Source organism: Mya arenaria, chromosome 13, assembly GCF_026914265.1.
Source record: "Mya arenaria isolate MELC-2E11 chromosome 13, ASM2691426v1".
Taxonomy (NCBI): Eukaryota; Metazoa; Mollusca; class Bivalvia; order Myida; family Myidae; genus Mya; species Mya arenaria.
The window spans coordinates 56,856,699-56,884,581 of NC_069134.1; the positions used below are offsets into that span (position 1 = coordinate 56,856,699).

Genomic DNA, 27,883 nt, shown 5'->3' on the forward strand with positions numbered 1-27,883 from the left:
ATCGCAACTTTTTATATTTACGTTTAAAAAAATATGTTTTATGCGTTTTTCTTAAACTGTTAGTAACGGTTTAAGCCATTAAACATTAATTTTTGAATGGAAATACGAAAATCTATTATGTGATTTTTTGTCAGCAGTCTTGTATCATTGGTTTGCACATATTTATGCAAAAAAATGCTCTTTCAAAGACAAAAAATAAAAAAAGTTGTAAAAAATGGTATTTCTGTGAGAGTGCAGCTTTAATTAATGTATAAAGAGCAATGTTTTGTACAGTAATTGTACAGTACTCAAATCATATGTTTTTGTTTGATCATTAAAGTTAAATAAGTTAATCTTAATAATGCATTATTTTAAAGTTAGAAAAAAAATCTAGTTTTGAAGCAACCTATAACCTACATACTTGGGCAACACATATGTGCCCAAGGAGATAAAATTATTAATCGATTATTCTTAATGTTTTGATCAAGCACAGCAATATGTCAGCCTCCATTGATTTTGGTTACCGAAATCTTTTTAGAAAACATTCATTAAATAAATACAGATTAACATCAAAATATTAGTTATAGAAAAAGTTTTCTTTTATGTTATTTCACAAATCTAGAACGTGACATTGGCATTAAAATTATTTGCCAATTTAACTCTCTCCAGAAAATAAGAAGAACTGTCGTGATCCAGGTTAGAGTCTACTAATTCACGTTTCCATAGCCTCCAATGATAAAAGAGAATGTTGACAGGCGATATCCACCACACTGAGACAAATTTTACAAATTAAGTGTTATTGTTGACAATACATGTTAATGTATTGAAACCATGATCATAATAATTGTAGTAGTGTGTTTGGGTTAGAACAAGTCTAAAATAATAGACGTGTTATCTATGGGATTCTTCCAATCCCTAACGTCTAAACGGGTTTGTGCAAAAACTGGGTGGGTTTGAAAAATATTGAAATTGTATTTAGGCCACACCAAATTGATATTTCGTTCCGCGGATTTACCGCTCCTATTTTTTTGAAAATGCAAAAGAAATATTTTTATTTTTTTGTGCACCCGCACTTCCATTTTGTTAGCCAAGCAGATATTTTTCAAGTAATAATTTATTAAAAGGCTAAAAATATTCATGAATAATTTTTCTACGCTAGTTTTCGTGTTTTTGTAAAGGGAAGTTACCGATGCGTAGTGTTTTTATATTTTATATCGATCGGTTTAGCATGGGTTTCAATAAATTCAATCAAAATGGCGGCTTCTGGTATAAACAATGTGGCTCGAAGTTTGGAAATTAAATCTTATTTTTGATAATAGATATGTTTTGAGCATGCTTGAAGTCATTGTTGATCGTCTCAGGCACTAAAGGATCATTATTTAAAGCAATCATTATGCAATAAAGCATGTGTATTTAAGACTGGTAGCGATTATATTGCGTAATTAGTGACTCGTTTTGAATGGAAATCGGACAGGTCAACTTAACTGGAACATGAGTCATTGTTTGGTCCAAATTGATGTATCAAGCTCATTTTTGATCAAATTCTGACAAAACAACAATTTTGAACAAATATCTTTTCACAAATAGCGATAGAAACACTGCTCTGGATATACCTCAACATAAGTAAGCCTAAGTTTATCATCTAATATTTTGTTTTTATTTGCAGCATAATCCGGCATTGTTATGCACTTGTCAATTGTAACCACTGCCCCGCCCACCCCTCGCCCTTGTTCCAGGGGTATACCGGGGACAGCAGAGGCAATGGGCTGTGTTTTTACCTTTCAGGTGGCCCTGCAGTGTCTAGTGAATGTGGTTTTGTCTTCATATTGAAAATAGTCCGGAATGGGTCCACATAGGTATTCAGGGTTGCGGGGCCATTTGGCAGGGATTTTACCAGCAGTGTGTCCCTGCAGGTCGGGTATTTTACCCGGGTTTTGAGAGACCTGAAGTCAAAGTCCCCGCTATTCTGGACTTGAGGGGGGGGGCATATACAATTGGCTGGTGCATAAAAACATCTAAATAACCAAAAAAAGTACTCTGAAAAATGCCCTTGTTCTTTTTGTTTTAATAAGCACATGTCATTGCATTTCCTGTGATAACAAAAACAAAATTTAGTCTATGTTATATGGAGTCTGATGTTTGATGATACCTGTATAAGTGATCATTTTTTACAAATCCCAAATCAAGTTATGTCTAAATACAGTTGCATACGATGTTAAACTGATTCAGGTAGATTTATATAAGTCGTTTCAAACTTTTTACTAAATGCAGGGCTATTTATTATTATGAATGATCATTAGTACGTTTTAATTATAAAAGAAATTAGATTTATCCATATAATGTTTGTACTTTAGTATGAATAAATAGTATGTATTCCGACATTTTCCCAATGTCCATTAGAGGTTCAGTTCAAGATGGCATTAAAATGGGTTTAAGGGCAATTATTTTGAACAATCTTATTTATATTGAATATAAGGCAAAATATATTTTCGCTCTTCGCTCGCTTCCTTTTTTATGAAAACTGACAAAATTTTATTTATTTATTTTTTTCGCTCCCTCGCTCCAATTTTTTTTGGCAAAAATCTGAGGAACTAAACATTAATTTGGTGTGGCCTTAGCGAAGTATTTTATGTTTGAAATGGATAATAAAGGTTATATTCATATATTACCCAGAATCCTGATCGTAACAACTACCTACTTTTGGTACAAAAACAATTTGTACGTGAAGGATTTGCCATACATCAAAAATCGTAAAAAATATCTGTCAACGTACAATTATTTGGAGTTAGGTTAGAACTAGTCCAAATAATTGTACGTTGACGGATTTTCTTTACGATGTTTGATATGGCAAAACCTTCATGTACAAATTGTTTTGTTCCAAAAACGGGTAGTTATTCCGATCGGGATTCCAGATTTAAGCATATCGCGTCTATGAAATATCATAAAAACAAGAAATATTACCAGATAATGTTAATTTATAGTTCCGAACACAAAAAATAAATATCCAACGAATAATTATGAGTTTGACGAGTTTTTCTTCATTTCATTCTGTCAAAACATAACGATATTTACATGAAGGGCACCTGCACACTTTAGTTCACAATTTTAAAACAATCAGAACATTTCGGCCTTGGCAGAGTTGTTACAATTGTATTTATGGGGACTATCTCGAAGCTTGTCGGAGGTGGCCGAGTTAATACAATTGGGTCGAGTTGTTCCGCTTGGCATAATTGTTGTCTGTGTCAGTTAAGTTTAGTTTTATTGGAAAGGCAAATAATGTGTTTTAATGCATTAAATGCTTGTTTTGTGCAAAATAACTTTTCACTTAAATGGTAAAATATGAATATAAACCTTTTTTATCCATTTCAACCATAAAATACTTCACTTACTGGTAATGCAATTTCAATATTTTTCAAACACCTCCGTTTTTCACACAAACTCGTTTAGATGTTAGGAATTGGAAGAATCCCGTATAACACGTCTATTATTTTAGACTAGGGTTAGAATCAGCCGCCTGGTTAGCTTAGTTGGTTAAAGCATTGTGCTAGTGTTCCAGCGGGGTTAGGTTTGAGCATCACACCGGGCACACTTTTCTTCCTAGGTCATTTATCATCATTTAGCAGTGGCAAACAATAGGACTTATTGCAGGTGGATTGCAAGAATGATAATGAAGGGGTGTAGATATTCACCACTTCTAGCGATTGAGAAACACCATTTCCTCCTTCTTTTATTCCGAATGTTCAATCCATGGGACAACCAACCCCTAGTATTTAGCTAGTAAGTGGTCTGTGAGCGCTCTTAACTTTTCATGGACTTGACAATGCTGACGTCTCATTACCAGCAGAAATTTAAATAGTAGTTTTGCTTGAACCATGTTTGGCATCTTTTGCATGCCAAGCAGTGATGGTGAAGGTAAACCAGGGGTTTGTAGGCCAGTTTCTCTAACCCTGCCTGGCCCATGCTGGTTGTTGCAACCAACAACAGTTACTAATTTTATCATAATCTTGTAAACCTAAGCCTAGAAAAGGTCAATTTTCAATTACTGGTATCAATACGCATGTAACATTACTTACACTTTTTGGTAACATAGAGAATTTTCTGTCTCTTAAACCCTTACTGGCCAAATTATGTCTGTTGTCTGTCTGTCAGTGAACAGTCACTTGTGAACAAGATGAAGTCTTCAATTTTAATTGTATCTTTAGCATACTTATTGTATACTGTAGATAAATATCCATGAGAGCTTTCGTTTCTTTTGTAAACCTGCCAGAACCGCACATGCATGACTGGATTATGGCCCTTAAAGTTGTCAAAATTGCTGAAAGAGGCGACCTATACTCAGAGAGTAGAGTTAATTTTTGTTTTATTTGTTTGTTAAAGAGGGTTGACTGATTTTGATTGAATACCCTTTTTTATTTCTTGATGTTTACTTACCTAAGAACTTAGTCTTAGATGTTGACTTAATCATGGTTCTTTTTGAAAACCAGCTCATGCATGATTGGATTATATAACCCTTGAAATTGTCAAAATTGCTAAAATATGGCCTGTAAACACAATAGAGCCCCTGATCTTCATCAAACTTGGACAATAATCAAATAATGATGAAATCTCACTTCTTTTTGAAAACTTATGCTTGACTGGATTTTGGCTCTTGAAATTGTCAAAATTGCTATAATTGATTTGTGTACACAATACAGCTTCCATTAATTATCCAGTGTTTACTAAACTTAAACATAACGAGTGACATTAGATATTTACGCAATCTTGGGTCCTATCAACAACCATCCACATCCCTCAAGCAGGACTGGGTTATGGCCCCTTGAAATTTACAAAATATCTATATTTGAGCATGTGAACAGAACAGAGCCCCCAGTTTCTTTTTGATGTGCACAAAACTTAACTACCAAAGTGTTCAAGTGAAGTCATGTCAATATTTGTTAATTGTCGGATTCCATATTTATAACATTTGAAACATAAGCTGTGTATAGCTTTTTACCGACATAAGTGAACTATCAGTATGTTGCTTATTACCCATACGTATGCCCTGGAATGGAAATGACCAAACAAGCCATGCGAGTATAGTATAGGCCCTCATGGGCCTCTTGTTTGAAATTATCAGGAAGAATAGAGGTCTGATTTAAACTTTTGATGATGTTTAATCATTTTATCATGCATTTTTATCACATTTCGGACAACTTTATGTTTCAGATGACTGACCCTAATTAAAACGTGAGCAGCTCCCTTTAAAATGAAGCTGCTGGAGTATGAACAGCAGATCTTCCTGGACGCCTTCCACGATGATGGTCTGCTCATCACTGCCAGGTTTGCTAAGTTTTAACATATTTTACAATCTGCTAGGATACAGGGTTGCCACTAAGTTTCAGTTGAACCATCTCAAATAGTAAAGTAACCTACCAGGTACGGTACTACTTATTTTACTTAATTTGAACCAGCCCAAATGTCAGCTAGACAAGTTGTCAATTTTGTCCAGAAGCGGGTTCTTATTGAGAACACCGAGGATAGATAATAAAATTATGTGGGGAAAATAGTGAGAAAAATTAGTTTGTAAATAACAATACTATGTTTAGAATACACAGAAAAATAACTAAAACCATTTTCAAGTTTGTCAAATCTATCTTTACTATGCAGGCAATCATTTCAGTCAAACAATCATATTTTTAGAGAATACCTGTGAACTATCTCTTGAAAAATGAATGATTGAAAGTTTAAGTATTCATTACTGTTCATCAGTTTATGCTAACATTTGGCCATCACTTATCTGTGCACTACCAAAATGTTTTCATACAAGACTTAAACGTAATTTTAAAATATTTAATATTTATATTACATGTGTAGTGTTTCTCTTATTTGAAGAAAGTGTTTCTCTATTTTTTTAAGATAGTATTACTCTTATTTTAAGTTGGTGTTTCTCTACCTTTAAGGTAATGTTTCTCTTATTTTAAGATAGTGTTTCTTTTATTTTAAGATAAACTCTATCTAATTTGAAGAAAGTATTTCTATTATTTTTATATGGTGTTTCTTTAATTTTAAGTTAGAATTTCTCTTTTTTAAGATAGTGTTTCTCTATTTTTAAGATAGTATTTCTCTTATTTTAAGAAAGTTTTTAAGATAGGGTTTCTCTAATTTTATTAAAGTATTTCTCTAATTAACAGATAGCATTTCTCTTATTTTAAGAAAGCATTTCTCTAATTTAAGATAGTTTTTAAGATAGTGTTTCTCTAATTTTAAGACAGTATTTCTCTTATTTACAGATAGCATTTCTCTTATTTTAAGAAAGTGTTTATCTTATTTTAAGATAGTATTTCTCTTATTTTAAGATAGTGGTTCTCTAATTATGCCCCCACAAAGTGGCGGCATATAGGGTTGCCCTTGTCCGTACGTACGTCTGTCTGTCTGTACGTACGTACGTCCCGAAGATTGTTTCCGATCTAATTCTTGAAAACTGTTTGTCCAATCCTCACCAAACTTTCAACACATGTTTGTGACCATAATATCTTGATCAAGTTCGATAGTCATGGAAATCGCTTTAGTCATTTAGGAGTTACGGCCCTTTTTTGCCAAAAATACTTTAAAAATATATGTTTCCAATCTAATTCTTGAAAAGTATGTGTCCAATCCTCACCAAACTTTACATACATGATTGTGACCATAATATCTTGATCAAGTTCGATAGCCATGGAAATCGCTTTTGTCATTTAGGAGTTACGGCCCTTTATTTGCAAAAAAAGACTTGAGATTATCCTGAATAATCATTATGGCTTATTTTCTGTGACAAAAAATCGAAGTGGGGGCATCCGTGTCCTATGGACACATTTCTAGTTTACAGATAGTATTTCTCTTATTTTAAGAAAGTATTTATCTTATTTTAAGATATTATTTCTCTTATTTTAAGATACTATTTCTCTAATTTTCAGATAGTATTTCTCTTGTTTAAGGTAGTATTTCTATAATTTTCAGATTGTGTTTCTCTAATTTTAAGATAGTGTTTCTCTAATTTTAAGGGGTCTTGGACTGGAGAGGATACTGGTGAACTTCTTCAAAGTGTACTGTGATCCATCTACCTTGGTCCTCGTTTTAAATACTACACCGTTGGATGAAGTAAGAATTTTATGTAATTGTTAGTGTTTATTTAACAGCTGCTAAATTTCCATTAAGACCTTATTTGGTTTTATTAAGTGGGATATGAAGAACTCACTTATGCATACTAACAAGAAAATTAAATCAGCAAGATAATGAAATAATAAAATGCTTACTTTTTAGTGTTAAGTTCGAAATGCCTCTCTAGCCAACAAGCACTAGTCAGCTTCTGAATTACACACTTAATATGACCGGTCAATGAATAAATGGAAATTATGTCTCCCCCGTATTGTTTTTGCCCTGTCGGTCAGCCAGTCAGTCAGTCTGTACGTCACACTTCGTTTCCGCTCAATAACTATAGAACGCTTAGACCCAGAAACTTCATACTTGGTTTGCTAGTTGGTCATGACAAGTACGGTAGATGACCCCTATTGGTTTTGAGATCAGTAAGTCAAAGGTCAAGGTCACAGTAGATGTTCACTTTTTGATACGGGTGAATAAACCAAACTTCACTGTTGGTTTGTCTCCAGTCCAAAATTACAAATTTCATGTCCATCATTTATTTTTTCTCAGCTACGACCACACAATAGGGGAGGGAGACAAGCGCTTTTTCAAAAGCCCTGCTATATAAAATTTAGAATTTGAGCAAGCCCAAAAGACATTTTACCAGTGCAGGGCTTGCGGGCTTGTGCTAATTTCGACCACTGGTGTGAATGCTAGCAGTGATCCCATTGGCAAAAAAATTAGTGTAGATCTTAATGCGTTGATAAATTATTGGATGGCAATATTATTATAAATGATATTTGTTAATTAATGTTAAATATTTACTTACAATCAAGTATTGTACTGTTGACAGAAATTGATCATAGTGACACGTACAAATGTACACAGATGTACAATTCATTGAAGGATATTTGTTGCAGTTATTTAACAGAATGAATAGAGCCGTTTTTATGGCCTGAAATTTGGCCCCTTTCCTCTCCCAAAAAAGTATGTCTCATTTCCCAATCAGAGCCTAGTTATTTCACTCAACATAATCACTTAATAAGTCTTAAGATTTTTTCATACTTTTTGTGTCCTTTAAACTCTATTTTTATGATTGGAACTTCGTTTTACAAGTTGCTTTCTGTTTCTAGGACTTCTACATTGAGCAACTTGAGAGAGAAAATGTCTCCCCACTTCCAAAGACTGTCACCAATGAGTACAATGCTACAGAGAGGTGATCTGTTTTTCTCTTGTAGGCCGCATTAAAGAGGGGGACTTACATATTTTCCCTTGTCCATCTGTCCATGCATATCAACATGTAAAGTTTTGGGGTTTTATTAACATGAGGGCTTGGGGCTTTTTGAATAGTTTTCTATATGAGATGTGAATATAAACACCTGATATGAGTTTTTTTTAAGAAAGGAAAACCTCGTAACCCATGAATTTAGTAAACCGTAAGTCCTTCCATAAGGCAGAACATCTAGTATCTGCGTATCTCCACAAGTATAATAGTCGGAGTAATAAAACTCTACAGGAGTGTTAGGCATCATGTGAAGTTGTTTGCATTGGTTATGTGTCTGGCTGCAACCAATATTTGCAGAGTTATGGTCCTTGATTAAGTTGATAAATAGCCTATAGAGCATGATATCCTGTGTCGAATGCATCTCTAAAAGTATATAAGGGCTTTTCCAGTAAAACACATAACCCACCGGTGGAAGGCAAAGTATCAAAGTATATGGGTGGGTGTCTTTTTTCACTAATTTGGACCCCAAAAGGGTAAAATTGCTTCTGTAGAGGGTTGGTATAATATAGACGTGCCTCCCTCCCCCAAAGGTTATATATTTAAATGGAAAAGCCCTTAGCCAAAGTGATGAAACTTGACAGGAATGTTAACCAGCATATGTTGTTGCTCAACAATGAATATTAGCAAGTTGTTGTTCACCACCTTGGGTTTCAAGTGTGACTGCACCTAGTAAGTACAGAGCTATGGCCCTTGACTATAGAGCATGCAATCTTCTGCCACGCGTATATCCTAGGTATCAGCTAGTGCAGAGTAAAGGAAGTCAATAAAAAATGCATTAAAAAGAATGGAATCTTGTGTCACTCCTATCTAGATAAATATATGAGCCGGAGTCATGACACTACCGAGGAATGTTAACCAGCATGTGAAGTTGTGCATCTGTGCATCCTGGGCTTGTTTGTGGATGTGCCATGTGGAGTTATGGCCCACTGACATAAATAAAATTAGGCATATAGCTCATGAAATTTAGTGATACACTTATGGTACCTATAAAAAGTATGAGAGTAAGAGTCATAAACCTTGGCAATGATGTTGTGAGCTACTGATGATGTGTACGTGATGTCAAGGTGACACTGTTACTAAAAATAGAAAAAAGGTTTTTACTTCATATTCGTAATTCAAATTAGACTATGGTGATCAAATATGGCATGTAGGTATATGGTACCGCGCACCCTAGTTAAGTCGTGCAGCGTCGGGAACGGGCCAGTATATACACTCCGGTATAGTAGGGGTGGTCACCGAGCCCGAGCCACACTGTCTAAGGGGCACGTGCAGTTGGCCATTTATTTGGGGAATTAGCTGGCACAACTGCGAGTTACCGTTTAAGTTCAGATCACGTTTAATGGTTCACTTTGATTAACAACTCAAGTCCAATTAAGATGTTTAAAAGTTGGTTCTTTATTAATTCCACATTTAAGTTGAATAGTTAACAAAGATAAATCCAAAGACTTATTCAACAAGAAACATTCAATAGTCCATGTGATATATTAAGTTATGAAAGTAAGTGAATTAATTATTTAGTCATAAAAAAAGTAGTTCAAAGATATTTCCTTAGTAAAAGAAGAAGTACAAAGTTCCTAGTTTATATGTATATCTAATGTATATATTTCTCTCCTCTCCCTAAATGAAAAATGTACATACTTATATACTAACTTAAAGAGTAGAAGTTACCAATCAGAATTAAGTGATAAAAAGATAATGATCGAAGATTTTAGAAAGTGTCACTAAAAAATAATTATTGTCAAAAATAAAATTTACAATTAGATTAAGTCTGAGATAATTGAGAAGTGTCAAAGTCTCAAAGAGTAAGGTTTATGATTATGATCTGAGATAATTAACTGATAATAATTAAGAAGAGGAAGCAGTAAAATCTTATCAGAAATGTCAAAACACTCAATTGCAAATAGAATGACTGACAAAAGTCTCTTTAGGAAATTATGAAAGCAAATATCATAGAAAAATAAGATGTAACTAAAAAAAAAGAACAATAAATTTTCTAACAGAATTTGAAAGAGAAAGTCACACGGTGACATATATTTCAAGGTGAATAGATTGGTAATAATTTTTTATGCCCCCTTTTATTCATTTAGCAGCTGGTAATTTTGATGCATATTGACTATCGGCAGAACCATTGAACTTCCTTTCCTTACTACGGTGCGAAGGTGGGGCACTGTTTAATTATAGACAGATGTTTGTGAATTTATTATATTGGCTTTGTTTTAATTTCCAACATGACAGATCTATTTTCAAAAACTCTTATAATTAAAACAATCCACAATATGTCTGTGATCTACATGTACATGTGTTTGCTATGCCATGCAATGAAAAAACACTGCTCACCATTTATACACAGTCCTATTTTCTGTTGCTAGTGGTATATAGCTGTACATTGTATTAATTAAGGAAAAGGATCAGGCTTATTTAGTTTGAGCAATTAACAGAACTCTAAAATATGTAACACCATTGTTTCATCCTTGACATATACCTTTAAATTAATATTTTGCCATTTTTATTTCCAGGATGATTCATGAAAAAATATTAGGGATGCAAATGAATATTCGAATATGGTTTGGTATTCAAATGTCAACAATTTAAAGGTCAATCTCAGAACGAGGCTGCTTGTCCTACGGAAAGACCCTCCATTGGTGCAAAACGCTGTTTTACTAGGAATCCATCTAATTTCACCTTGTTTATAAAGGCAGCGGAATTGAAATTATTCAATTTTGTTGTTTGTCTGTTTATAATGTATTGTTTTTTTTTCTTCCTGAAAAATGGGAATTTCAAAGGCTCATTTGGGGAAAATGGGGTCCCCCGCGCGTACTTGCTACGACAAAGTAGGGTGAAACTGCTACTATTACTTAAGCGAATAATAATAGTAGTTTATTAATCTTCCAAAATATGTTTTTCGATAATCGGATATTCAAATATTAGATCGAAAGAATTACCGAATATTCGAATATCAATTTTGCAATTCGTTTGCATCCCTTAAAAAATATGAAAGCTAATTTGTCAATTTTCTTTAGGCAGTCTGCAATATATGTGTTTTTCAGACAGAAGCTTTATCTGCAAGGGGGAGTTCTGTTCATCACATCAAGAATTCTTACTGTCGATCTCCTCACAGACAGGGTCCCTGTGGAAAATGTGACGGGCATTATCGTCTGTCGGGCTCACAGGTACATGATTTGGGGGCATAACATTTATCATAGGGCTAACAGTGTTCATATGTGTAGCAAGGCCCATAACTCTGGCTTTATTCATTCTTAAGTTATTCCCCTTGATTGACCAAGAAATATGGTCGAGTGTTGGCACCTGCTTTTGGTGCTCTTGTATTTCTGAGTGAAATATTTGTGGAAGTTATTTTATTGTGATTTAGAGACTCTTGATACCCGGTATGAAGCCTCTAATGCTGGACTGAGTAGTCCCCAGACACTGTACTCTGCTGCGGATAAACATATCAAACTTTTTTAATGTATTATTTTAATCATACAATGACATGGGATTAATTGTCAATGATGTTTGGCAGATAAATTGAATTAAAAAGATATCATTTAGTGAGATAAACCTTTCAAAAAACAATAAAGGTATCTAACCGTTCTAATCTAATCGAACCAGGGTCGATGGATTAACAGGTTAAGTCGTTAACCACTCGTCCGACAGAGACAGACATATTTATACTTTAAAATTAGTGCTATATAAACCTACACTACAGTATATTGATTGCACTCAACGATACTGTACGTAATTCGGATGTCATTGTTATAAATTTAAGTTAACTGATGTAAAAACAACTTGAAAACCAATTCCAAAAAGGGTTTCAAATAAATTATTATGTATTAATTTACAAAGGCTCTAGCGTAATTCAGAGACCTAGACGATAATAAAGGCCGAAATGGAAAGTTTCAAAGCGGCAACGTTTTGAATATATCTTTTGTAAAATGCACGTCATGCACACTTATCTTGTTGGCACACAATGACATTATTAAAAGCAATGACGAAAATATAATGTGCACATGTTAACAGTTTAAAACAACTTATATTTCTGGTATATGATATAATTCTGAAAACAATAAACTTACGCGTATAACTGCAGCCATATTGGTCTACTTTTGATCAGCTGTATGTGTAAAATGCGGCGCCAATTTTTTTTATTGAATGTTCAGACTCCGATGTAATTTTTCAGAAAACTTTTTCGTTTCGTATACTATATTATACTCGATAATCAGGTTGTTTATTTGCTCAAATGCTTATATAAAATTTAAATTGTGACAAAACAACTTATTTGTACAGCTAAATCAATAAAGTTGTGCCCCAAAAAAACGTTACTTGCCATCCCGCTGGGTAGATCAACCACTGGTACTATCAACATTTCTCATTTTAAAGAATGTCTGTCGATTCTTTGAGTTTTTATTCCAATGAGGATGTACTCAATCAGGAATGGACGGTGGAGAAGATATACAACCCCTTTGCCCAATGTGGAAACAAGCATACAAATGTTTCTTGACACAATACTTAAGCTGCATTACACTTACAGGCATTGTCCGCAAACCACAGTACTTTCTTTCAATACATACCGTGGAACAATTCACTGACAAAATCTCGGTTTTAATGAATATGTAAGAGGCAGGAGAGACAACTCTTGTTTATATGAATTGGCATGTTACACTCAAATATTGATCCGCGGCTGTGTGGTCTTGGCTACTGCCTAATATTATTGTACTGAAAAGGCTAGCCCGGTTCAAGTCGGGCATTCACCAGAATATTTTTCAACTGCAAAGCATCCGATACTTTGCAGGGATAATGAAACTGCCTAATTAATTATTCATGACGAGGTTTTCCTAGCCATATTGCCCATGGTACACAACAAAGCATAGCGTAGTGTGTATCCGGGTATTTGACGATGACTTAAAAGGAGACTCTCATAGATTGTCACATAACAAGTTTTGGGGATATATTTTCCTGGCCCAAATGCAAGTGTTGTTAATGTTAGCAGTTGTAAAACTAGGTAACTGTAAGGTTATGAACCATGTTAAAAAGTAAATACATTTATTTTCATATTTTATTTTTCTAGGATATTTGAATCCTGTCAGGAGGCATTTATTCTGTGGCTTTACAGACAGAAAAACAAGGTTGGTGACTTTATTTTGGTTCATTATGGCTGTAACAGTGATCTTAATAAGCTTTACTCTGTAAGCACTGTCCTATTACTTGTAGTGTTGATCGGCGGGTACAATAATTGAATTTTACACTAAAACAGGATATGAAATATAAAAATTGTCAAAATGGTCAATCTGTGAGAGTGCAGCTTTAAAATGAGCTATAAATAGTAATGCGAAAGTCTAATTTCAGTGGGTATTTTTTCTGACAAATTCTGGCAGAAATTCCGCCCCAATGCCAATTTTTAAACTTTTAGAAGTCAAACTAATGTTAAGTAGATTGATTAACAATTGTCATTATGACATGTTATGTATTGATGTGTAATTCTATTCTGAAAATAAATTTAAGCACATTCTTTTATAATTAATATAGAAAAAAAATAAGCATTCTTTTTATTTCTAGGCAAAATTTCATTCAAAATGACACATTTTTTTGAATCAGAAAGGCCCTGGGCCCAATTGCGAAAAAGCAATGAATTTCTATAGCTTCTTAAAAGAAATATGCATAAGGGGTGAAAGTGTTCTAGTGGTAAAGGTGTCCGCCTCTCACCCAAGAGGTTGTGGGTTCGATCCCCACTAGGGAACTTTCTCATGGCCTCTCAAAAAGGACACAGTACTGGTTTCTGCCCAGGAAACAGACTCGAGAGTGATCTTATAAGCTATCAGCTTTCGTCTCATTCGAGCTAAAATAAATTAGTATAATCCAAATATGCATAGATGTTTAACTTTTAAGTCAACATTGCTCCCCCTTTCTTAGAATTTTCACCGATAGTTTATGATCCTATATTGCAGACTGGGTTCATCAAGGCCTTTTCCCACAATGCTTCAGCATTTATGACAGGCTACTGCCACGTTGAACGCACAATGAAGAATCTGTTTGTACGTAAACTGTTCTTATGGCCGAGGTTTCAGGCCAACGTCCAGGAAACTCTGGAGAAACATAAGGTACTTGGGTAGTCTAACTGTGTTTATCATTCTGTGAATAAAAAGTTTGATTTTGTTCATGTGTTATTTAAGAAATGGGATTTTGTTCTGCTAAATCAAGGATGTGTTTGACAGCTGAAGGGCTAACAGTAATTATGGGTTTTGGGGTGCTTTGGGCACCAAAGGGGGTGAAACACTCTGTTGCAGAAGCCCTTTTGTGGGTTTTCCTGATTAAAATTTGTAGCAAACTGAAATGCCAATACTAACAACAAATTAAGTAATAATCAAAATTAATGCAACCAGTGAACCTTTTGTAATTGGATAAAAAATATTCCATAGGGCTCTTTTGATCCCTGGAGCCATTAAATCGGTTGATATCCATGGATAAATCACATCCTTGTTAATGTTTTAAGCTTGTCTGCTTTTAAAAGAAAAAAGGTTGAGGCATCTAATCTTTCATGGTTCCAGTGTTGGCTTCGACAGCTTTGTGGAAAAACTACCAAACTTGCCCTAACCCCAAACCCATTAATATGCACAACTGCATACATCTTGCAAATGACAATAAGCACATGTGTAGCAACCCATGACTCAGGATTTAAAAACAACATTTTAGGTATGATCCTTGATTAACGGGTAACAAAATAAATCAACGGACAGCAGTTAAATCCACATGTAATGCACCACAAAGTCCACATGTTAAAGATCTACAGTAATATTAACCTTCAGCTTTTCATGAAATATAAAATTATCCAAAATATTATTATTTCAGAGGATGAAACTAATGCTTATCAAAATGCCTTTTTAATGCAGGTAGATGTTGTTGAAATTCATGTACAGCTGACTGACAACATGGTCGCTTGTCAAGCCGCACTCCTGGATCTCATCAATGCCTGCATCAAGGAGCTCAAACGATGCACCACAGCGGTAAGTAACAACAGACAGTATAGTTGCAATGTCGGGCCCCAGCTTGATCTCCTCAATGCCTTCATCAAGGAGCTCTGTGGTAAGTTACAACAGACATTATAGTTGCAATGTCAGGCCACTCTGCAGGATCTCCTCAATGCCTGCATTAAGGAGAAATGCACCTCCGCGGTAAGTTAAAACATTGTTACAATGTCAGGCCACAGCTAGATCATATCCTGCCCAACATATTTCTTAAGTTATCTTCCCTAAACCTGATATTACATGTATTTAGAAATGGGTTCTAGTCCAAGCCATTTCTTGTTTAATACAGCCATTGAAGTAGTCAAATTTTAAACCATGAAATATTGCAAACAATGGCTTGAATAACAAGATGATATCCTAAATCAATTTATACCTCACATCTCATTTTCAGATTGATGCAGAAGAAATCACTGTAGAAAATGCGATAGCAAAGTCGTTTGATCAAACCATTCGTCTGCAACTAGACCCTATATGGCACCAACTAGGCCCGAAAACCAAGCAACTTGTCAATGATCTTAAAACACTCAGGCTTATTCTCAGGTGAGATAGGGTAAGGCTCATTTTCAGGTGAGATAGGGTCAGGCTCATTCTCAGGTGAGATAGGGTCAGGCTCGTTCTCAGGTGAGAAAGGGTCAGGCTCATTTTCAGGTGAGATAGGGTAAGGCTCATTCTCAGGTGAGATAGGGTCCGGCTCATTCTCAGGTGAGATAGGGTAAGGCTCATTTTCAGGTGAGATAGAGTAAGGCTCATTCTCAGGTGAGATAGGGTAAGGCTTATTTTCAGGTGAGATAGGGTCAGGCTCATTTTCAGGTGAGATAGGGTAAGGCGGGGTCAGGCTCATTTTCAGGTGAGTTAGGGTAAGGCTCATTCTCAGGTGAGATAGGGTAAGGCTCATTTTCAGGTGAGATAGGGTCTGGCTCATTTTCAGGTGAGATAGGGTACGGCTCATTTTCAGGTGAGATAGGGTCCTGCTCATTCTCAGGTGAGATAGGGTCCGGCTCATTTTCAGGTGAGATAGGGTAAGGCTCATTTTCAGGTGAGATAGGGTCCGGCTCATTATCAGGTGAGATAGGGTCAGGCTCATTTTCAGGTTAGATAGGGTAAGGCTCATTTTCAGGTGGGATAGGGTAAGGCTCATTTTCAGGTGAGATAGGGTCCTGCTCATTCTCAGGTGAGATAGGGTCAGGCTCATTTTCAGGTGAGATAGGGTAAGGCTCATTTTCAGGTGAGATAGGGTCCGGCTCATTCTCAGGTGAGATAGGGTCAGGCTCATTTTCAGGTGAGATAGGGTAAGGCTCATTTTCAGGTGGGATAGGGTCCGGCTCATTTTCAGGTGAGATAGGGTCCGGCTCATTTTCAGGTGAGATAGGGTCCGGCTCATTCTCAGGTGAGATAGGGTCAGGCTCATTCTCAGGTGCCTGCATTTGATCATGGAGATATTGCCCTCAGTAGATCCAGAGTTGTGGTGCTTTCTCTTTTAAATTAAAAGAACTAGTAGGTTTATATATTTTGTAGACAACAAGTTGAAGAATTTATTTTGAAACCATCTTGTCATTCTTGACGTTGTTTTGATTTAGTTCCAATTTGTTATAAATCGGTCAATTTGGTTATTAGGCTAACAAAATATTAAGTGGCTCCGTGCTATGAAAGTTCTTTTTAGATCGCCTATTACTTTTGCTTAGAGCAAAAAAAACAAAAACATTTGGTTCGGGTTACCCGACCCTACCTACGGAATAGGCGCCGACCCTACCGTTTTTATAGTCAGTTTGAAAAAAAAATGAAAAACTAAAAAAAAAAAAAAAAAAAATTCGTTTTTTTTTAATTGCTTTTTAATATTAAGTTTAAACCTTAAATGCTTGTACAGAAGATAGCTTTTAGTTAAACACGTTGTTCATTAACAAAGTTCTGAACACTCTGCACATTGTACATTTCAGGCATTTAACCCAGTATGACTGTGTGACTTTCTTCAACATGGTTAACTCTGTTAGGTAAGTGTAATGTTGTCCTAAGTGTGAAATATGCATGTTCCATTTTGATTTTCAAGTACTGTTGAGTAATGCCATAAAATTTCATGACTGTCATGATTTGGTAGAATCTGAATCATGCTTTTGAACAGTTAAGGGTGTCTGTAAGTGCTTGATGAAATTACCGTATTTGAAAGAGCTTGTTTGGCATTATATGTCATAATGTATCTGTGTAAGAAAAATTTGGTGTACTAGAAATTTTGATATGATTGTTTCATTCCTAAGCTGTCCATTGTATGTTAGAAGAATACTCCAGTAATATTCACGGTAAAATATAAAGAATATTTTCGACTGTTTAAATGTTTTTTGTGTTATTCTCCCCATGATGACGGAGTGCATTACTAATGTGTGAATTTTCTTTGGCATAAAAAGATTTTTTGTTGCAAATATCTGATGGTTTGTTATTTTGTAAAATATATACCAGAACGAGCGAGAAACAGTTTGGACAGAATACTGGCTGGTTGTTCCTAGAGTCTGCTGATAGTCTGTTTGTGGTGAGTCTACTATAATATCCAGTTCAGGTACTTAAGTAGTTGTTACATAAAAACTAGATGTGCATCTCTAAATGTAAAGGTGCAAATCTAAATAAAGAGGTGCATATCTATTTTCTTACTGAACGTGCACCAGCTGTTTCATGAATACAACTGCACTTCTACATTTGGTGGTGCACCTCAGAGGTAAGAGCCGAAATAGAGGACTGTCCTCTATTTCGGCTCTTACACTGTTGGTTATAGACATTTTTAACATAAATTGTGCTGAAGGCCAGACCAATTTGATGCCTTGATCTTTGGGTGTACTTCTACCTTTTTTCCAATTTTAGATAAAAAATAACTTTCTTGAGAGTTTCAAAATTGGCACACCCTTGAAGTGTCTGTTAGGAAAATAGGCTAGTCCCATTCTCATATTGACATTTTGTAATTTAGCTTTCATTACATGCATGTTTTTAATTATCCTGTGCTACATGTTATTTACTTGTGCTTGATTCTAACCCTTTTCAGCATGCAAGAGACCGGGTATATGGCAATAGAGAAAAGGAAAAGAAACAGAATTCAGACAAAGGCAAAAATGCTCTAGGTTTATGATCTTAATTTATCATATGGCCATCAAATATCCAGATAAGTCTACCATATGGTTGTTGTGTTTTCATCCCTTATTATGCTATTGTTATGTGTTTAGTGCTTCCATTTACGAGGTTTTTTACAAAATAATTCAGCCATGTTTATTATCAACCAACACGTCATTGAATAAATGTCTGATTTTCTCTGATAGATTTGTTACTGTAAATATAGCAAAATGAAAGAATGTGCAATATACCAAATGAAAATATTTTACCCACAAGAAAATTCAGCTATGATCAGCTATCAAACTATTGATTAGTCATATAGCAAAATATCCTGTAAATTATCCTTCCCAGAGGCTGCAAAACTTGATGTTTGTCCTAAGTGGGAGGCCCTGGCAGAGGTGATGGCGGAAATCACAGACCACAATAGCAAGGCTGACCCCAAGTTGGGCCCCGGCAGGGTGCTCATCGCTGCCGAGGATGACAGGACATGTGCTCAACTCAAAGAAGTATGGAAAGGGATTAACGCACATTATTTTAAACTCATCAGTTTCCTCCCATGATTTCTGTGTACTATGAGACTTTTTTTTATTAATTGCTTTAATTTTGATTGGTGTTTACATTCTGTAATGTTTATAATTAATAAAGTTTTCAACTTACATTCATGTTCACTCATAAACCTTATAAAAGTGATAAAATAGCTTTAAAAAAAAGGCTGCACCTAAACCACAATACCGGTATAATATGCAGGAGTTATATTTCATCATATTTGTCAGGTACTATGTGAAGGAGCGGATAGTCTGCTGGCTAGGCTGTATACCAAGTCACTGGCCACGAAGGGGGAATATATTGAGGAACAAAAGGTACTTCATTTTAATGTGTATTTTGACAGAAAAAAAAGTGGATTGATGATGGTGTTACTACTACAGTGTCGATGTATAGCAATCACACATTAAAAAGGAGAATTGTTAGATCATGTTGGGGTTTCGTCTAGAAACTCGTGTTTACTGTCCATTATACAATAAGAAAGAGCATGAACACATTCAAAAGTAAAACAGTTAAAAATTGCCCCCAATTTAAAAAAATATAGACTTTTAGTTGTTATTTTATATGCTTTCTGATATTGCATATGAGTATAACATGCAGACAATATTCTGTCCTCCTAGAGAATAGCCCAGCGAAAAGCCAAGCCTGTGAAGGATCCAGATGCCCTCAGCCTCACTCAGATGATTGCATCCAATATGGAGACAGGGGCAGGTGACTCAGAGGTATTACATTCCATCAGAAAATTATCTTAATGTTTTTTGGGGGGGTTTAGCTGGACTATTTGAAGAATAAGGAGGCTCTACTACTGCCCCGGCGTGTTAGTGTTAAGATTTAACATAAATTGTAATGACAACACGTAACATTAAACACTGATGGTTAACGATAAATCTACAACTTTGATTTGATGACTATAAAGGAAAACAAATGATCAAATGATGCTTCATTGCTGTTGATAGATTTTGTCAGCTTTTTTATGTACATAATTTTTCATTAAAATACAAATAAATATATTTTCCTGCTCCCCCAGCCTGAAGAAAAGCCCCCCTGTACATCATCAGATGCGTACTACGGTATCTTGCCGGACCCCGTTACAGTGATTCATCCACTGCACGGGTGCTCAGATCCATTTAGTCTCGTGCGCACGCTGATTGAGGTCCAGCCCAGATACGTCGTTCTCTATGACCCAGATATGGAGTTTGTGAGGCAGCTAGAGGTATGGAGTAAAAATTTGCAATTTTTGATTAAAGTATTGGTGTATGTTTAAGTTACATGATTTTGAGCCATTTTGTAAAGTATGCAAATAGTTCATCTCTTAGTTTTATGACTTTTGGGCCATTTTGTGAAGTATGCAAATAGTTCATCTCTTAGTTTCATGACTTTTGGACCATTTTGTGAAGTATGCTAATACCCGGTAATTCATGTCTTAGTTTCATGACTTTTGGGCCATTTTGTGAAGTATGCAAATACCCGGTAATTCATGTCTTAATTTCATGACTTTTGGGCCATTTTGTGAAGTATGCAAATAGTTCATCTCTTAGTTTCATGACTTTTGGACCATTTTGTGAAGTATGCAAATAGTTCATGTCTTAGTTTCGTGACTTTTGGGCCATTTTGTGAAGTATGCAAATATTTCATGTCTTAGTTTCATGACTTTTGGGCCATTTTGTGAAGTATGCTAATACCCGGTAATTCATGTCTTAGTTTCATGCCTTTTGGGCCATTTTGTAAAGTATGCAAATAGTTAATGTCTTAGTTTCATGACTTTTGGGCCATTTTGTGAAGTATGCAAATAGTTCATGTCTTAGTTTCATGCCTTTTGGGCCATTTTGTGAAGTATGCAAATATTTCATGTCTTAGTTTCATGACTTTTGGGCCATTTTGTGAAGTATGCTAATACCCGGTAATTCATGTCTTAGTTTCATGCCTTTTGGGCCATTTTGTGAAGTATGCAAATAGTTCATGTCTTAGTTTCATGACTTTTGGGCCATTTTGTGAAGTATGCAAATAGTTCATGTCTTAGTTTCATGCCTTTTGGGCCATTTTGTGAAGTATGCAAATAGTTCATGTCTTAGTTTCATGACTTTTGGGCCATTTTGTGAAGTATGCAAATAGTTCATGTCTTAGTTTCATGACTTTTGGGCCATTTTGTGAAGTATGTAAATAGTTCATGTCTTAGTTTCATGACTTTTGGGCCATTTTGTGAAGTATGCAAATAGTTCATGTCTTAGTTTCATGATTTTGGGCCATGTTGCAAAGTAAGCAAGTAGTTCATGTCATGCACTCTTTCTCCGAAATAAGATTTACCAGAATTAATACAATTGTTTTAATATCCCAAAAGGATGAATAAATGTCGTAAACAATGGTTCTTTACATAGAATAAGAGTGCATATAATGTGCTTTTAAGTGGCTGCATTAAGTAACTGTAAATCACAACTTTTGTGTTCAGGTATACAAGGCCAGCCACCCCGAGTCTCCACTACGTGTATATTTCCTCATGTACACTGGGTCTGTGGAGGAACAACGCTACCTCACCACACTACGCAAGGAGAAGGAGGCATTTGAGTCCATCATCAGGGAAAAAGCCGTACGTTTTCAGAAGTTTAAATTTAAGCTTTTTTTGGGCTCTTTTTTTTAAAGGTGAAGAATTGTTATAGCTGTGGTATTGCCTTACAAGTGCAGAAGTATGTTACACATGTAAAGAATGGCAATGCAACCATGTTGTAAGTTACATGTACATAACTCTGGCTGAAGATTTTGCTCCTCTTCTGACTCATAAAAACAGCATTTGCTCATGATGCTAATTTTAATTAAACATAGTAATGTACAGTCAGTGAGCATATAGACAATAGTTTGTATTCATAAGCTTCTTAGTAAACATTTTCAACTTGAATATTTTCAAATTTTAAGAATGAAATATTTTAAATACCCTCTTGTTTTATCAAATGCATTCATATGCCTTTATTACAAGAACCTTTTTCTAGCTTATATTCATGTTTTAAGTGTAAACACATTGTTAGTTTGCTTTAAATTAAACTTAAAAAACAAATGTATTTTCATGAAGTTAATTTTTTTCACTAATGTGCTTATGGATATGGCCCCAGAACTCAATTCCAACAATTATTTGCTTGGGAATATAGACGGACCTTATCGAAGAAAATCAAAACAAGATCCACATAATTATGAGGCTTGATGTTACTACAAATCAAATACATCTGTCTAAAGTAGGAACAAACTACCGGGTTATTTTAAGGGAGATTTTGTCATAACCGTGGTGTCATTGTCAACTTTCACCTTGGCATGAACTCTGAAACTGTTTAAGATATTTATTGAAACTTGGTACACATGTTGCCATGACAATAATCTTATAACAGGGTCCATAACTCTGGCTTTGATAATTATCATGTGATGCCCAGTGTTAAACAAATAAAAAATAATGGACGAGAGTTGGCAATCAATCTGCCAAGTCTTAGTTTTCACTCGTTTATACCGGTGTTCATATTATCGTTTGTTATATAACATAGCCAGTTCAAAAGCTCTATACTGCTTATGATGGTTTGTTTCTATAACTTGCCAAATTACAATACAAATTGTGTTATCTTATCTTAAGGTATTGTTGGATACTCGCAGTTCGTTATTATGTTCTGCTTCATTGAGTATGCATTTTGCTAAAAAAATCTCAAAATGATGAATAATTAATGAATGAGGCATTTTCTTTGGTGCCCAATTGGGAACGGAAGTTAGCCAATAAAATTACTTCATTTTTTATTTTATATATTAAGTAGGTAAATCTCTGAAGTTGATGGTATTAAATTGAAATATGAGATTCCTTCCCTTCATCATAAATATCCATGAAAACCAAATTTTGTCAGTCAGTTTTTTACACAGTACCACTGTAGTGTAAACAGAATATGGACTGGGGTAGCTGACAAAGATCTGTGGATTATCTTGGTGAAAGCAAGTATTCTTTAATTACGCAGATTTAGATCTTTTTTTTTTACTTTTAGATAGCAAAACTGAATGCTTCAGTATTTTCATTCCAGACGATGGTTATTCCGGAGGAGCGAGAAGGCAAAATGGAGACTGATATAAACTTGGAAAGGGATGCAACTCCTGCTAATGCAACAGTCAACACTAGAAAAGGCGGGAATCCCACATCATCTGGCAAGGGGAAGGTATGGATCTTACAACCCTTGAAAATATTTTTAGCTCATGGACTTAAGTCTTTCAGTATTTAAATAAAAAGTTTTTGTGCTCAAACCACAAAGTCGATTTTTTTGGTAAACATTTCCATTTCCGATTTTTTCATTAAAGTGAACAAACCACTCTATTTTTACAGGTGATTGTCGACATGCGTGAGTTCAGAAGCGAGTTGCCGTCTCTCATCCACAGAAGAGGGATAGATATTGAACCAGTCACACTCGAGGTATAATGTAGATTGCCTTGTCCTCTTATAAGCTGATCACTGTTTAGTCAGGGAAATACGGTATTATTTAGTGAATCATAATTAATTTGTACCTGTTGTTTGTTAATTTGTTAGATGTTATGCAATAAACATGACACTAGGTACAAAGTTGTCAATTGTGTTGTTTCCTTATGAATACATGATAAATTTATTTAATTTCATATTTCTTTTCATTTTTTAAATATCTGCATTGCATAGGTAATCTGTCACCATGATATGAAGAAATAAAAAAAGTATAATCCTAGGTCGGCGATTACATCCTGACCCCGGAGATCTGTGTGGAGCGTAAGAGCGTGTCTGATCTGATTGGCTCCCTGAACAACGGGCGACTGTACAGTCAGTGTGTCTCCATGACTCGCTACTACAAGCGGCCCGTTCTGCTCATAGAGTTTGATCCCAACAAGGCTTTCTCAATACAGGTGAGAGATTAGTCTATTCTAATTAATTTACAACTGTAAAAACAGCTTTAACAGTTCTTTGTCCCGATAGTAAACAGTACTGATATTATGTAGCTTAAAATGTTACTTAAAATTTGTTTTTGGAGTGGACCAGGTGTTTCTTTTGCAAAAGACAGACACCTTCATTAGAGCACTTTACCAGTTTGCCTCATTAAAACAATGTTATGAAAATGATACTTGATTAGTACATTTAAAAATTGAGTTCATTAATATCGTATTATTTAAAGGTAACCACAAGCAGTATTCCTAAATTTATACTAATAACCATGCATATTACATAGATAACTATCAGCTTAATATGTACAATTCTGGCAAAAATCGTGTACTAGTTTAATTATGGAAAACATATACTAGTATGTAAACTCCAAACTACAACTGTTACAACCAGTATTCTTCTACTTGGTGTAAGATATTCTACCTCCGAGGCAATAACCCTATTTGTTAATGCAGAAGACAACAATTTTTATCACTTTGCTCACAATCCATTACTGCATGTGAATTCGGTTTTTGGTGACCAAGCCGGACAAGTGGGTTTCCTCTGGGTACTCCAGTTTCCCCCACAACACAAGACCACACTCTTGCGTAACACCGTGCCAATGAGATTGATTAATATAACATTGTAATAATTTGTTTCTCAATGGTTGTAAAATAAATAAGTTTAAACTAAACTATTCAAACATAACACAAGACCACACTCACATAACATCATGGAAGCGATAGTTATTGATATAATGTTGTAATAACTTGTTTCACAAACATTGTAAAATAAATAAGTTTAAAACTAAAAAACATAATATACTTGACCTTTTTTTGCTATGAAAGGATATATCTGTTGCCCATTTTGTTGACAATAAATCCTGTACCCTAGTGTAAAAGTCATTGATTACACACCACCAATTTTTACTGACAAATTTGAATAATAATTTGTTTGCTAGTGAGCCTGAAAAATGACAAGGGCATTGGGCATCTATTTGAACAAATAAGGTATGTTGTAATCTTATCTTACCTCAGGGAAAGTATCCGATGTCAAATGATGTGTCGATGCAGGAGACAACAACTCGACTCACTCTGCTCACAATCCATTTCCCCAAACTTCGCATCCTATGGTGCCAGAGTCCATATGCTACTGCTGAATTGTTTGAGGAACTTAAAGTATGACCATCCATGTCTTTATCGCTTTTCTCTTGTTACAATATATTTATAGTTATAATTATTTTAGAAGTTTTTAAATTATATGGTACTTTTTAAACTTAAAATTGGTTTTTCAGAACTATCATGAATTAAATCACAATATAAAAAAAAAGAAATAAATTTTTTTTTTATATATTCTTTGTTTTCTTTGAAATCTTTATTTATATTATTGTTTTATAGCATATTGTGAAAAACCTTTTTTAAGAATATCGACTGTTTGTTTTTGAGACTCAATTTTAGTATTTACATTGTTTTTTTCAGGCAGGCAGAGAGCAGCCGGAAGCCAGTACTGCCATGACAGTCACCGCGCTAGCGGAGGGAATAGACTGGTCAGATAGATTTAGCCATGGTCCACAGGTAAGACTCATTGTGTAATACTTTCATACCCAATGGCCATAAAAACCATGGGCTGTATTCATAAAACTTTTTACTGAATATTTTCAACTTACATCTACTAAAGAAAACATCCCAGATGGTATCAACTGTATTATTGGTTTCCACTAGAACAGAACAGAACATAAATTTTCTTCAAACATTGAACATAATTAAATACAATGAAATAGATCAAAATGACTCTTGATCATGGACAAGAAATAATATGAGTTCATTATAATATGTGTATATGCATGGTGATGTATTTATTTAATGAAAATAAAGCTTAGATGATACTTCCGAATAATAAGGATCTTTATGGAACGGGCCCCAGTATTTTGGTCTATTTTATGAGACCTTTGAAAGTGTTCATGGTGTGGAATAAATTTGAACAGGTGTATGGTTATTTTGTTTGGTATAAATATACAGTATCTGTATACATGTAATTTACTTTAAGTTCAAAAATTTGCACGAAGTATCTTTATCTAAATATCTTCTGAGTTTAAGCCATGGTACAAGTGATTTTTCTTGTGCAGTTTGCTGCCCATTTTCCCCCTAAAATTCATAATATTTCCCAATTTGCTAGAAACATTTTTAATCCAATGTCATTCTTGAAAAAAAACATAAAAATCTCATAAAAACAGCTCTAATTAGGTACTTTAAATTTTACATGTAAAATGAGTTTAAATTTATTATTTTGTTGTCATGGCACTTTCCCAATGTCTCATATTGTTCACATTTTGGAAAGCATAAACAGTGGAAAAGTTTCCAAAAAAAAACAAGATACAAGTATCTTTATTTAAAGTCAGGTATATGCTAACAAGAACATTAACCCAATGAGCTATTTTCCGACACTTAATGCATAATTAATGAATGTAGATGTATGTTGTGTATGTATAAATAACATCAATTGCAATTTATAATTCAGGATATGTTGATAAGAATGCCAGGAGTGAATTCCAAGAACTACAAGAGCATCATGAACAGTATGACTGACATTGCAGAGTTGTCTACCTTGACAGAAGAGGAACTCACAAGAATTATGGTTAATGCCCAGAATGCAAAGCAACTTTGGAACTTCCTGCACAAAGATTTCTCTGGAATTCAAAGTTCTGATAAAGGAAAAGTGGAAACAAAAGCAGGGAAGAAGTGGAATAAGAGAAAAAGATGAAACATGCTTGCCAATAATAAATTTGTTGTCTTGACTTTATAACAATAGGCTGATGTCTGTTGCCAATTATATGGGAAATATTCACCAATACAGTGTGATACTGTGTATGGTTACTGGTGATACAAAGATGAGTTTAAAGAGATTATATTACAATCAGGCATTTATGTCATGAAATTGTCATCCATTCAATTATTTAAAGCAAATTTCTGGTATGCAATCCCTGTTTCTACAAGCAGACAATTGACTAAAAAGTGCAGAGGTGGTGGATTGACGGCTTCAGGTCAAGTTTGTCCTTTGTCATAAGTAGCATAGTCAACTGTACACGTCCAAATGTATGTAGTATTTGAGGGTGATATTTTGCCTATCGGAAATGAGGGAATTTTTTTTTTCCAATTTATAGCTGTAATTAATGAAAGGAAATTCCAGATTCTTTGAAATTGTTGAAGGAAACGTAACTTTAAACTATATAAAGGAATACAAGGCAGTATAGTGCTATTGTTTATTCATAGAAAGACAACTATTGTCACAAGGACCACACAAGCACAGCTACTTCAAGAAAATTGCTATGAGTATTTAAAATAATCATTTGCTATTAACAGCAACACAATTGCATTTATTGATGATCTGTCATATTGTACATGAATATGCTAATTTATGAAAAATGTTGAAATTAAAACCTACATGAAAACATTATCATAGTTTCAATGAATCACTGGTTATATCTAACACTTCAATGGTTGTCAATCAATCATTCAAGGGTTTATACTTAGTATAAAAATCAATGGAACATGGTCGTATAAACCTCAGGCCCCAATTTCTCCAAACATCTTAAGTCCCTTTTAACAGGATAAAGCAAAGCTCACTATTTTTATTTTGGTATGATCTGTGTCTTATTAACATTCTTAAGGGTTTTTTTTATTTCAAAAGAAAATTATCTGTAGTGCTCATCACAATTAGTTATTTTTCATTAAGTGAAATCACGATTCGACTTAGAAATTTGGCTTAATAAATTAAGCTTCTTAAGCATGTTACCCCTAAGAAATTTCAAGAAAATGGGGCCAGTGGATTAAGTTTGACCACCTCTGATCAGCCAGGCATTAAAAGGCTCCTATTTGCGCCATGTTAATTTGAGGGCCCAGACCAGATTGACATTCCTCCAAATAAAAAACATGAGTTAAGTACTGTACATCGTATAATAAGCCATCAAATTGATGTCTC

General features: G+C 34.7%; 1 protein-coding gene across 3 annotated transcripts; it reads left to right on the top strand.

Moving 5' to 3' along the window:
* The first annotated feature begins 475 nt into the window (after positions 1 to 475).
* LOC128215547 (DNA repair endonuclease XPF-like) lies at positions 476 to 27,340 on the top strand. 3 transcript variants are annotated; one of them, XM_052922232.1, is made up of 23 exons: positions 476 to 675; positions 5,185 to 5,298; positions 6,999 to 7,095; positions 8,211 to 8,293; positions 11,410 to 11,532; positions 13,428 to 13,485; positions 14,305 to 14,457; positions 15,247 to 15,360; positions 15,773 to 15,921; positions 17,316 to 17,369; positions 17,830 to 17,899; positions 18,404 to 18,479; positions 18,820 to 18,974; positions 19,242 to 19,328; positions 19,632 to 19,733; positions 20,039 to 20,224; positions 21,458 to 21,595; positions 23,052 to 23,183; positions 23,348 to 23,434; positions 23,719 to 23,892; positions 24,943 to 25,083; positions 25,384 to 25,479; positions 26,423 to 27,340. In XM_052922232.1, the coding sequence occupies exons 2-23, from the start codon at positions 5,225 to 5,227 to the stop codon at positions 26,663 to 26,665; spliced, it is 2,592 nt and encodes an 863-aa protein (XP_052778192.1). In that variant the 5' UTR covers positions 476 to 675; positions 5,185 to 5,224; the 3' UTR covers positions 26,666 to 27,340. The 3 variants fall into 3 exon arrangements, with proteins under 3 accessions (XP_052778192.1, XP_052778193.1, XP_052778194.1); XM_052922233.1 differs by having other exon boundaries at positions 18,404 to 18,464; XM_052922234.1 differs by lacking the exons at positions 476 to 675; positions 5,185 to 5,298; positions 6,999 to 7,095 and having other exon boundaries at positions 8,227 to 8,293; positions 11,414 to 11,532.
* The last annotated feature ends 543 nt before the right edge of the window (positions 27,341 to 27,883 follow it).